The sequence below is a fragment of the Nerophis lumbriciformis genome, linkage group LG27 (genome assembly GCF_033978685.3).
Source record: "Nerophis lumbriciformis linkage group LG27, RoL_Nlum_v2.1, whole genome shotgun sequence".
Lineage (NCBI taxonomy): Eukaryota > Metazoa > Chordata > Actinopteri > Syngnathiformes > Syngnathidae > Nerophis > Nerophis lumbriciformis.
In genome coordinates, this window is record NC_084574.2 from 35,310,001 (window position 1) to 35,323,282 (window position 13,282).

At 43.4% G+C, this 13,282-nt stretch overlaps 1 protein-coding gene across 2 annotated transcripts in view; it reads left to right on the plus strand.

Annotated features, from left to right (window-relative positions):
- The first annotated feature begins 2,526 nt into the window (after positions 1-2,526).
- The window catches only part of tacr3a (tachykinin receptor 3a), a 167,369-nt gene continuing 156,613 nt past the window's right edge, over positions 2,527-13,282 (plus strand). For both annotated transcript variants that reach the window (XM_072916437.1, XM_061987757.2), the window contains exon 1: positions 2,527-2,744. In XM_072916437.1, the coding sequence (XP_072772538.1) occupies positions 2,542-2,744 (203 nt within the window). In that variant the 5' untranslated portion in view covers positions 2,527-2,541. The remainder of the gene's footprint in view (positions 2,745-13,282) is intronic.

Here is a 13,282-nt window from a genome sequence, read left to right on the forward strand (position 1 = left end):
CTTTCATGTGGTATTGGACAGAAAGGAGGACTTTTTTTCTCCTCCATTCGAAAATGCGGACCTTATCAGCACCACTGTCTGATTCCAATCAATGCAAGTCATCAGAATCAGGTAATACACCAACTTATATTCTTGTCTTCATGAAAGAAAGGAATCTATATGTGTTAAACATGCTTGTATTATCTTTAAACACCTTTAACTTATTACCAATATTAACTATAAGCGTTAAACATGCTTGTATTATCTTTAAACACCTTTAACTTGTTAACAATATTAACTATATGTGTTAAACATGCTTGCATTATCTTTAAACACCTTTAACTTGTTAACAATAGTAATTATATGTGTTAAACATGCTTGTATTATCTTTAAACACCTTTAACTTATTACCAATATTAACTATAAGTGTTAAACATGCTTGTATTATCTTTAAACGCCTTTAACTTGTTAACAATATTAACTATATGTGTTAAACATTCTTGTATTATCTTTAAACGCCTTTAACTTGTTAACAATATTAACTATATGTGTTAAACATTCTTGTATTATCATTAAACACCTTTAATTTATTAACAATATTAACTATATGTGTTAAACATGCTTGTATTATCTTTAAACACCTTTAACTTGTTAACAATATTAATTATATGTGTTAAACATGCTTGTATTATCTTTAAATACCTTTAACTTATTACCAATATTAACTATAAGTGTTAAACATGCTTGTATTATCTTTAAACGCCTTTAACTTGTTAACAATATAAACTATATGTGTTAAACATTCTTGTATTATCATTAAACACCTTTAATTTATTAACAATATTAACTATATGTGTTAAACATGCTTGCATTATCATTAAACATATTTAACTTATTACTGTCATGTCTGTGTAATCATGTTTTGTTTTAAGTCATGTTTTGTTTGGTTATAGGACTCTTTAGTTTCTGTCTTTTCACTCCCTAGTCTTGTTTCCATAATTACCCCATTAGTTTCACCTGTTCCACGTTTGGACTCATTGTGCACTCTTGTTTGTCACCATAGCAACCATTAGTTTTCACCTGTCACGTCACGCACCTGTTTCACGTTTTGAGTCACGCACCTGCTTTCACTAATCATGTCCATAGTATTTAAGTTCATTCATTTTCTGTTGTTCGTCCTGACGACCTCACCACATTTATGCTCTGTCCATTTTTTCATGTCCATGTTCACGCTGCTCCTTTTTTGTCCATGCCAAGTAAGTTTTCTTTATTCAAGCCATAGTTTGCAAGTTTTGTTTAATTGTTCATAGTTTATTCTCCGCCACTGTGTGCGCTTTTTGTTTGATCCTTTTTTTTTGTATTTATAGTTAATAAATAAATCATGTACCTTCATTCCTGTCTCGCCTGTGCCAACTTTCCGTTGCATCCCGGAAAAGCAAACACCCAAGATCAAGTCTTGACAATTACCAATATTAACTATAAGTGTTAAACATGCTTGTATTATCTTTAAACGCCGTTAACTTGTTAACAATATTAACTATGTGCGTTAAACATTCTTGTATTATCATTAAACACCTTAAATTTATTAACAATATTAACTATATGTGTTAAACATGCTTGCATTATCATTAAACATATTTAACTTGTTAACAATATTAACTATATGTGTTAATAAACATGCTTGCATTATCTTTAAACACCTTTAACTTATTAACAATATTAACTATATGTGTTAAACATGCTTGTATTATCATTAAACACCTTTAACTTGTTAACAATATTAACTATATGTATTAAACATACTTGTATTTTCATTAAACACCTTTAATTTTTTAACAATATTAACTATATGTGTTAAACATGCTTGTATTATCATTAAACACCTTTAACTTGTTAACAAAAACATATATTTCATAAATAAGTAAATATAAATTATATATATGAATGAGGTAGATCCTCACGACTTGATCAATTGAAAAGTAGCTCGCCTGCAGAAAAAGTGTGAGCACCCCTGGTCTATACTCATAAAGGCGCATGCATACTAATAAAATATTCCAATATGTCTGTTCACACAAGATAAAGGCACACAATGTGCACCGACTGATAAGGCGCGTTATTGCGCGTTTGTTATGGATGAAGTTTCAAGTGTCGATCGATCTCCTCGCGCGTGTGCGCCACTTGCGCGTCACCGAGTGCGCACGTACGCGGCGCGGAGAGCCAATGTTCAACAGGCGGGTTTGCGCACACCTCCGCGCGCATTCTCCCGTACAAGGCTGGCGATGATCCTTCTGCGCGCCGCGGCGTCTCAACCTCCCTCGTCGCTTTTAGCCGCGCGCCTTTCCCACTAGTGTTTTTCTTTTGTGTGCGCGTGTGTGTGTGTGTGTGTGTGTGTGTGCAAGGATGCCGCATAACAACGCGTCCAACCTCACCTCCAACTACACCAACCAGTTCGTGCAGCCGCCGTGGCGCGTCGCCCTGTGGTCGGTGGCCTACAGCGCGGTGCTGGCCGTGGCCGTGTTCGGGAACCTCATCGTCATCTGGATCATTCTGGCTCACAAGCGCATGAGGACGGTGACCAACTACTTTCTGCTCAACTTGGCCTTCTCCGACGCCTCCATGGCCGCCTTCAACACTTTGATCAACTTTGTGTACGCCACCCACGGGGAGTGGTACTTTGGGGAAGCCTACTGCAGATTCCACAACTTCTTCCCCGTGACGTCGGTGTTCGCCAGCATCTACTCCATGACCGCCATCGCCGTGGACAGGTTGGCAGGATGGATGGATGACATCCATCACATCATTCATATTCTGCTAAGCTGCAAAATCCATCATACTAATATGTTGCCTAGATACCACTTTTTAACCAAATGTTATATAATATTATATTTAATGGGGTGGAGATTTTCTACTTAGATTTATGAGGTTGTGCAGGTGGCATCTGGCTGACTGTATTTCACTTTCACTTCTTTCCACATCCCTAACACACGTAACAGCAGTGAATCTCAATTATATTTTGTCATGCTCACCACCAATCTGGCGCCCTAGGCAAGATTTTAGGTGGCGCCCCCCCACATCGGCAGTGAAGTGTATATACTCACAAGAACCCGAATAGCTTTGTCTGTGACCTTTTTTTTTTTTTTTTTACTTACAACTATACCTAATATATAAAGGGGTGGAAAAGTGACTATTACCTGCAGGGCAAACATTAGCTAACCAGAAGGCAATAACATCCATCCATCTCCATCTTCCTCCGCCTATCCGAGGTCGGGTCGCGGGGGCAGCAGCCTAAGCAGGGAAGCCCAGACTTCCCTCTCCCCAGCCACTTCGTCCAGCTCCTCCCGGGGGATCCCGAGGCGTTCCCAGGCCAGCCGGGAGACATAGTCTTCCCAACGTGTCCTGGGTCTTCCTCGTGGCCTCCTACCGGTCGGACATGCCCTAAACACCTCCTTAGGGAGGCGCTCGGGTGGCATCCTGACCAGATGCCCGAACCACCTCATCTGGCTCCTCTCGATGTGGAGGAGCAGCGGCTTTACTTTGAGCTCCCCCCGGATGACAGAGCTTCTCACCCTATCTCTAAGGGAGAGCCCCGCCACCCGGCGGAGGAAACTCATTTCGCCCGCTTGTACCCGTGATCTTGTCCTTTCGGTCATAACCCAAAGCTCATGACCATAGGTAATAACAATGTAAACAAAAAACACCTGCTTAAAAGATCTAATACAAATGTCCCTGAGGAATGTAAGGTGGGAGCTACTGTAATTAGCTAACGTTACATTATTATTTTCCATAACAATTTAGCCCCCTCCACAATGTTAACCCGACGTTAAAACAGAACTAGCTATTTATTGATTAGCAATTGCCGAATCATGTAGCATTAGCTTAATGCTAAAAAGCCAGGTTACTATCACATTCTGTAGCAGACAAATCATTTCATGTAGGCTAACGTTACCTACCTGCTACCTCTGTCTTTTCTCGTTTCTCCTCCTCTTCTTTTCTCTTTTTTTCTTCCCTGGGCACCTGACAGTTTTGGCCGTTTTGACATCTTGTGTTGATTTTTTGATGTGGTGACGTCCAAAAAGAGTCATGATACGGGAAGGGAGGGGGCGCACCGTGCGGGGGGAATGTTGTAACAAATAATATTTCTATTAAATAGGCTTTACTTTGCATTTTAATTAACGTGGGATTATTTTTTGTATTTAGAAATAGTACCAACTTTTTTTTATTTATTTATTTTTTCTCCAACATTTGTGGCACTGGCGTGGCGCCCCCTAATGGACGGCGCCCTTAGCATTTGCCTATACGGCCTATGCCACGGGCCGGCCCTGCTCACCATTAGGGCATACTTGCCAACCCTCCCGAATTTTCCGGGAGACTCCCGAAATTCAGCGCCTCTCCCGAAAACCTCCCGGGACAAATATTCTCCCGAAAATCTCCCGATTTTCAGCCGGAGCTGGAAGCCACGCCCCCTCCAGCTCCATGCGGACCTGAGCAGGCCCGGCCCTAACCAGTCTGGCGCCCTAGGCAAGATTTTAGGTGGCGCCCCCCGCCCCCATATCGACAGTGAAGTGTATATACTCACAAGAACCCGAATAGCTTTGTCTTTGACCTTTTTTTTTTTACTTACAACTATACCTAATGTATAAAGGGGTGGAAAAGTGACTATTACCTGCAGGGCAAACATTAGCTAACCAGAAGGCAATAACATCCATCCATCTCCATCTTCCTCCGCCTATCCGAGGTCGGGTCGCGGGGGCAGCAGCCTAAGCAGGGAAGCCCAGACTTCCCTCTCCCCAGCCACTTCGTCCAGCTCCTCCCGGGGGATCCCGAGGCGTTCCCAGGCCAGCCGGGAGACATAGTCTTCCCAACGTGTCCTGGGTCTTCCTCGTGGCCTCCTACCGGTCGGACATGCCCTAAACACCTCCTTAGGGAGGCGCTCGGGTGGCATCCTGACCAGATGCCCGAACCACCTCATCTGGCTCCTCTCGATGTGGAGGAGCAGCGGCTTTACTTTGAGCTCCCCCCGGATGACAGAGCTTCTCACCCTATCTCTAAGGGAGAGCCCCGCCACCCGGCGGAGGAAACTCATTTCGCCCGCTTGTACCCGTGATCTTGTCCTTTCGGTCATAACCCAAAGCTCATGACCATAGGTAATAACAATGTAAACAAAAAACACCTGCTTAAAAGATCTAATACAAATGTCCCTGAGGAATGTAAGGTGGGAGTACTGTAATTACCTAACGTTACATTATTATTTTCCATAACAATTTAGCCCCCTCCACAATATTAACCCGACGTTAAAACAGAACTAGCTATTTATTGATTAGCAATTGCCGAATCATGTAACATTAGCTTAATGCTAAACAGCCAGGTTACTATCACATTCTGTAACAGACAAATAATTTCATGTAGGCTAACGTTACCTACCTGCTACCTCTGTCTTTTCTCGTTTCTCCTCTTCTTTTCTCTTTTTTCTTCCCTGGGCACCTGACAGTTTTGGCCGTTTTGACATCTTGTGTTGATTTTTTGATGTGGTGACGTCCAAAAAGAGTCATGATACGGGAAGGGAGGGGGCGCACCGTGCGGGGGGCGTAATGTTGTAACAAATAATATTTCTATTAAATAGGCTTTACTGTGCATTTTAATTAACGTGGGATTATGTTTTTGTATTTAGAAATAATAGTACCAACTTTTTTTTTTTTTTTTTTTCTCCAACATTTGTGGCACTGGCGTGGCGCCCCCTGATGGACGGCGCCCTTAGCATTTGCCTATAGGGCCTATGCCACGGGCCGGCCCTGGACCTGAGTGAGGACAGCCTTTTTTCATAACGGGAGGACAACAGGGTGACAAGAACTAAATCATCCAGACTAGAGATGAATTGTATTATTATGTTTATTTTACATAAAAATAAATATGTTTATTAATTAAAAAAAAACAAAAAACTAAATACATTTTTACTATATTTTGCTAAAAACATCAAAATTAATTGTATTTTTATTTGTATTTTTTCGTGACTCCTTATTACATCCAGCCATAGAATTATACATTAAAATAAACATATTTGAAATAAATAATAAATAAATAATGACCATATTTAATTATTAAAATAATTGCTTGTTTATCAACAACTTTAGCATTTTATTCATTACATTTTCAAACTCTCAGAAGCCAAGTTATGTTATATTCCTTAATATTTATTTATGCAAGTTTGAAGTATCAATTATCTAAACACAGTTTGTTTGCATATATATATATATATATATATATATATATATATATATATATATATATATATATATATATATATATATATATATGTATGTGTGGGGAAAAAATTACAAGACTACTTCATCTCTACAGGCCTGTTTCATGAGGGGTTCCCTCAATCATCAGGAGATTTTAATGGGAGCATTCACATACCATGGTTTGTATAGGGCACAGAGTGGGTGGGTACAGGCTGGCGTAGGGGCGTGGTGATTGGCTCATGTGTTACCTAGGAGGTGTTTCCGTCTGTGGCGGCATGCTGATACAATTTCGCTGCGCTTGTTGAGGGATGACAGGTCTGGACGGTATATAATAAACAGTTTCTCCTTCAAGCATAGGTTGCATCTTTTATTACCACTATTGTAAGGTGTGCTGGATGCAAGAATTTGCCATGTTATTGAATATTCAACATTATTGTCTTTGAGGTTCCAAATGTGTTTGCTGAGTTCTGTGGTATTCCGCAGGTTTTGGTTCCTGAAAGAAGCCTTGTGATTGTTCCATCTGGTTTTAAACTCTCCCTCGGTTAATCCTACATATGTGTCGGATGTGTTAATGTCCTTGCGTGTTACCTTAGATTGGTAAACAACTGATGTTTGTAAGCACCCACCGTTGAGAGGGCAATCAGGTTGCTTGCGGCAGTTGCAGCCTTTGTTGGTTTTGGGGTCGCTCTGTCCGGGGGCCGACGGCTCATTTGCAATTGTTTTGTTGTGGTTTGAGATAATTTGTCGTATATTGTTCATACAGCTGTAGCTCAATTTAATGTTGTTCTTATTGAATACTTTTCTTAGGGTGTTGCCTTTGGGGAAGTGTTTGTCAATCAGACTGAGGAATTTGTGGCCAATGTTAGTTGAGACGTTTTTGCTGTATGGGGGGTTGTACCAGATGATGTTGTTTCGTTTTCTGTTCTTTTTTGGTTGGTTTCCTGGCGTGGGTTCATAGGTGAGGGTGAAATTGTATCCGCTTTCATCAAGGGCTTTTTGGTACGGGGGGGTTGCTTGGTCAAATTCAGCTTTGCTAGATGACAGCATCGATAGCCTTTTATTAATTCTGGTAGGTATTCTTTTCGTGGTGGTGGGTGGGTGGTTGCTGTCATGGTGCACGTATTGGAGTGTTGTGTTGGATTTCGTGAATGGTTGGTAGCTGTTATTTCTCAGGTTGAAAGTGACGTCGAGGAAGTTGACGGTTTGCTTGTTGGCTTCAATCGTGATCCGTAGGCCGTTCTCTTTGAAAATTTGGCATATGCGCTTCTTGGTATTCTCGCTGCTCCTTGGCGAGGCGCGACACACTGCCAGTCCGTCATCACGGTAAATACCAAGGTTCAGATTGAGGCTAGCAAGCTGGGAGAGGAGGAAACTCCCAACGAGTTCACACGTTTCTGCTCCGTCAAAACTTCCCATAGTGACGTCAAATGCGTGTATGAAATACTTGACTTGGTGAATTCTAGCTGTCAGTATACTCCTCCCCTCTTAACCACGCCCCCAACCACGCCCCGCCCCACCCCCGACCACGCCCCCACCCCCCACCTCCTGAAATCGGAGGTCTCAAGGTTGGCAAGTATGCATTAGGGACATCATTTTTTTTAGCCCCCTAAATTTAAATAAGATTGAGAACCTGATTGTATTTTTTTTATTCCATACTAACCACTCTATGAGTTGCTGGCACTAGCACCTAAATACCACCTAGCTCTGTACTTCTCCATTATTTTTTTAGTCATGCCCCCCTTGCAGACATGGTTTTTATTGCATGCCCCCCCACCCCCTGAATGGAAGTACGATTAAGAACCTGATAAGATGTGTTTATTAATCCGTATAAACCACTCTATGAGTTGCTGGCACTAGCACCTAAATACCACCGAGCTCTGTACTTCTCAATTATTTTTAGTCATGCCCCCCTTGCAAACGTAGTTTGTTTTTGCATGCCCCCCCCCCTAAATGTAAGTACGATTGAGAACCTGATAACATGTGTTTATTCTTCCGTACACACCACTCTGAGTTGCTGGCACAAGCACCTAACTACCACCTTGCCCTGTGTTTCTCAATTATTTTAGTCATGCCCCCTTTGCGGACGTAATTTATTTTGTATGCCCCCCTAAATGTAAATACGATTGAGAACCTGATAACATTTGTTTATTCATCCGCACAAACCACTCTATGAGTTGCTGGCACTAGCACCTAAATACCCCCTAGCTCTGTACTTCTCCATTAATTTTAGTCATTCCCCCCTTTGCGGACATAGTTTTTTCTTTGCATGCCCCCCCTCCTGAATTGAAATACCATTGAAAACCTGATCACGTTTGTGTATTCTTCCCTACAAACCACTCTATGGTTACTTCACAATTATGTTTTGTCATGCCCCGCCTTTAGGGATTTTTTTTTTCACGCCCCCACTAAATTGAAATACAGTTGAGAACCCGATAATATTTGTCTATTTATCCGTACAAACCACTCTGTGAATTGCTGGCACCATCACCTATATGCCACCGAGTGAAGACTTGTCTAATGTTAAATGCCCCACCCTATAGAAGAAGTACTGGTCTAATGATGATAAAACTTTTAAGTATACAGGTAAAAGCCAGTAAATTAGAATATTTTGAAAAACTTGATTTATTTCAGTAATTGCATTCAAAAGGTGTAACTTGTACATTATATTTATTCATTGCACACAGACTGATGCATTCAAATGTTTATTTCATTTAATTTTGATGATTTGAAGTGGCAACAAATGAAAATCCAAAATTCCGTGTGTCACAAAATTAGAATATTACTTAAGGCTAATACAAAAAAGGGATTTTTAGAAATGTTGGCCAACTGAAAAGTATGAAAATGAAAAATATGAGCATGTACAATACTCAATACTTGGTTGGAGCTCCTTTTGCCTCAATTACTGCGTTAATGCGGCGTGGCATGGAGTCGATGAGTTTCTGGCACTGCTCAGGTGTTATGAGAGCCCAGGTTGCTCTGATAGTGGCCTTCAACTCTTCTGCGTTTTTGGGTCTGGCATTCTGCATCTTCCTTTTCACAATACCCCACAGATTTTCTATGGGGCTAAGGTCAGGGGAGTTGGCGGGCCAATTTAGAACAGAAATACCATGGTCCGTAAACCAGGCACGGGTAGATTTTGCGCTGTGTGCAGGCGCCAAGTCCTGTTGGAACTTGAAATAATCTCCATCTCCATAGAGCAGGTCAGCAGCAGGAAGCATGAAGTGCTCTAAAACTTGCTGGTAGACGGCTGCGTTGACCCTGGATCTCAGGAAACAGAGTGGACCGACACCAGCAGATGACATGGCACCCCAAACCATCACCCAACCATGCAAATTTTGCATTTCCTTTGGAAATCGAGGTCCCAGAGTCTGGAGGAAGACAGGAGAGGCACAGGATCCACGTTGCCTGAAGTCTAGTGTAAAGTTTCCACCATCAGTGATGGTTTGGGGTGCCATGTCATCTGCTGGTGTCGGCCAGCCCAATTATTTGGCAATCCCTGCATTATAGGGACTCTAAAATGTACTTATATAAATGTAATGCAAGTATGATTGTTCATATGTGCACTGTGATGGGTAACAAGTCCTGCTTGAATTGGCTCCAGCTCAAAAAAAAAGGTGTACCTAATGTTATGACCTGTGTACTGCTGGAAAATAAGCAGAATTCTGCATAATGAAACTTCAGTATTTAAGACCACGATAACTGCAGAACTTAATGTTCTAAGCTGTAAAACGTGTAAAAAAGAATGGAAAAAAAAAAACCCTCAGCATGAATTCTCAATGTCTCTTTCCATCAACGCAGGCGGGAAATGTACTTTTGAAAGGCAGAAACAAGTCCAATTGGGTGGGAGGGGAGTCAGTAATGAACATCTTCCATTCTCACAATTCAACTGGCATCTCCAGACTTATTGTAAATAAGTGCAGCGCTGGATTGTTTCTTCTCCGAGCTGCAAGCAGGAGAGAGGCTATTATCAAGTGTGACTTCTTTCCTGCTCCTCTTTACATTTATTTTGCACATTCCAATGGTCATGGTTCATTTAATGATACCATTGTCAAAATCTAGCTTTAAGGAGCACTTTTTTGGAATCTTGCCTATGATTCACAATCCCTATATAAGACAAGAACACATATGCTTTTCTTTTTTTTTTTTACTCATTCTAAGTCCTAAATTACTGCAAGTACAAGGTGGCTAACAACGCAGCTAATGGGAGGACACTATTCTGCCCATAAAGCTGTCTAATACAGTGTTTTTCAACCTTTTTTGAGGTAAGGCACACTTTTTTCATGAAACAATCCGGAGGCACACCACCAGCAGAAAACGTTAAAAATGAAACTCCACCAGGTCGTTGTGCCTTATTTTGAGTTTGTTGGTGTTCCCTGTGTGTGGGGCTTTAGTTCTTGTCTTGCGCTGTTATTTTGGTGGCACTTCCTGTTTTGTTGGTGTTTTCCTGTAGTATTTTCATGTCTTCCTTTGAGCACTATTCCACGCACCTGCTTGGTGTTAGCAAGCAAGGCTATATAAGTTGTTGCTATCCGTCTTTGTGTGGACATTGTTGATTGTCATGTCATGTACGGTGTCATGTCTGTGTGATCATGTTTTGTTTTGGTTATGTTCGGTTTGGTTTTTGGACTCTTTGTGCACTCTTGTTTGTTTTGTCACCATAGCGACCCATTAGTTTCACCTGTCTCACGTTTTGCACTCGCGCACCTGTCACTAATCATGTCGGTATTATTTAAGCTTTCAGTTGCCAGGCAGTCTGCCCGGCGACATTACCTCCTTGACACCCATGCTAACTGTCAGGTTCAAATACAGGACATCTGTTACACAAGACAAAAGGCAAGGAATCAAACAGAGACAGAATTCAATTTGGACTCAATTGAGGAGAGACGGCTTCAACCTGTAACCTCTTACAGTGTCTTAGCACGCTCTGACGAAGAAGGTTCTCGTCTCCTCTTTTAATTCAGATGTTCCATGTTCACGCACCAACATATGTCACAATAGGAATGGGGAGGTATGTAAAACAGTCATTGTTTTTGGTCGCTTTGAAGTCCAAGAAGAGGACTTCTCGGGCTTGGCTCTCCCTGGATCCAGCTGGGGCAGGTGTTGGAGGACAATGGACAACCCCTCCCGTCTCCTGTCCACAGTGACTTCAAGAGGGCAGCGTGTCGTAAATAGCGTTGACCAAATAGTTGGAAGAGAGTTGGAGGACAATGGACAACCCCTCCCGTCTCCTGTCCACAGTGACTTCAAGAGGGCAGCGTGTCGTAAATAGCGTTGACCAAATAGTTGGAAGAGAGTTTGTGAATTACTTCAAAGAGAGTTCGTTTAACACTTCAAAGAGAGTTCCTCCAGGAGTTGAGCACATCCTGCCATCTGTCCGTGCTGAACTCACAGTGGCGTTTCCCGAGACTTCATCCTTTTGTTAGGCCTCGAAATACAGCATTCATAATACAACATTTGAAATACAGCATTCATAATACAACATTTCTTTTGTGATAACTTACAAACAATTATTCCAACACTAACTCTGTATGCTTCTGATACTCATGCCTGTTCATAGTTATGCTTCATACCATGCAAACGTAAGTTTTGTTTTTTCATGTCACAGTTTGCGAGTTTTGCTTCATGTTCATAGTTTCTGTCTTTGTGCAAGTTTTTGTTTTCATTAGCCAAGTTTTATCTCCTTTTGTTTGCACCCTTTTTTGTAGTTTATAGTGTTAAAATAAATATGTACACACCTTCACGCCATGTCCAGTCCAACTTTACTTGCATCTTGGGAAAACAAACATCCCATAGTCCACGTTATGACAGAATGTCGCCAGCTTCAAAAACTTTTCCCGCAAGAAATTTGGAGGAGTTGGACGAGGAAGGAAAGTGGGAGGCGCCAGGAGCCATGGCGGATCAGGACCTCATGTGGAGTCCAAGCGGAAAACTAGATCTGATTAGCTCCATTTGGTCCGAGGACGAAGCTGCGTCACCGCAGTCCCGGAAGCGCCGCTCCAGACGAAGGACGTCGGGGAAGGCTTTCCACATCACAGGACTCTTCCTCTATTTCACCCACAAAAGCACAGGTGGGGGATAGAGAAATCATTTTGGGACAATTCAGTGGGGAGGATTCTGCCCCCCTCCTGACCTCCCTCCACCTACCCCAAAAAACGGTTCCAGACCGCGGGGAGCGCGTCTGGTACCCGCTCCTTGAGGGGGGTGGCTAGGGCTGGGAACTGTTTAAGTGGGGTGGCTCAGCATCACCATGCCAAGCCACAGCCTCCAGCCCGGCCGCCACCACCAGTTTTTCAGCCTGCCAAGCCGCAACCTCCAGCTAAGCCACCTCCACCTGCAACAAGGCTATCACCAGCGCCAAGGCTAGCACCAGCACCAAGGCTAGCACCAGCGCCAAAGCTAGCACCACAGCTTGCTCCAAGGCTAGCACCAGCACCAAGGCTAGCACCACGGCTAGCTGCTCCACGGCTAGCACCACGGTTAGCTGCTCCAAGGCTAGAACCTGTCGCTGCACCACGGCTGTCACCTGTAGCAGCACCACGGCTGGCACCTTTCGCAGCACCAAGGCTAGCACCTGTCGCTGTACCACGGCTAGCACCAAGGCTAGCACCAGCTCCACGTCACGTAACAGTACCTTCACCACGCCAAGCTCCATGGCAGGTTCCTGTACCTGCACCACGGCAGGTACCCGTAGCTGTTCCACGCCGCCAAGTGCCGCCAGTAGCTGCTCCATGCCGCCAAGTGCCGCCAGTAGCTGTTCCACGGCGCCAAGTACCGCCAGTAGCTGCTCCTCGCCGCCAAGCGCCGGCAGTAGCTGCTTCACGCCGCCAAGCGCCGGCAGTAGCTGCTCCACGCCGCCAAGCGGCGCCAGTAGCTGCTCCGGGCCACCAAGCGCCGCCCGTAGCAGCTCCACGCCGCCAAGCACCGCAGAGCCAACCCCCTCCAAGCCAAGACCCTCCATGCCAAGACCCACCATGCCAAGACCCGCCATGCCAAGACCCGCCATGCCAAGACCCGCCACGCCACGACCCGCCACGACCTGCCATGCCACGACCCGCCATGCCACG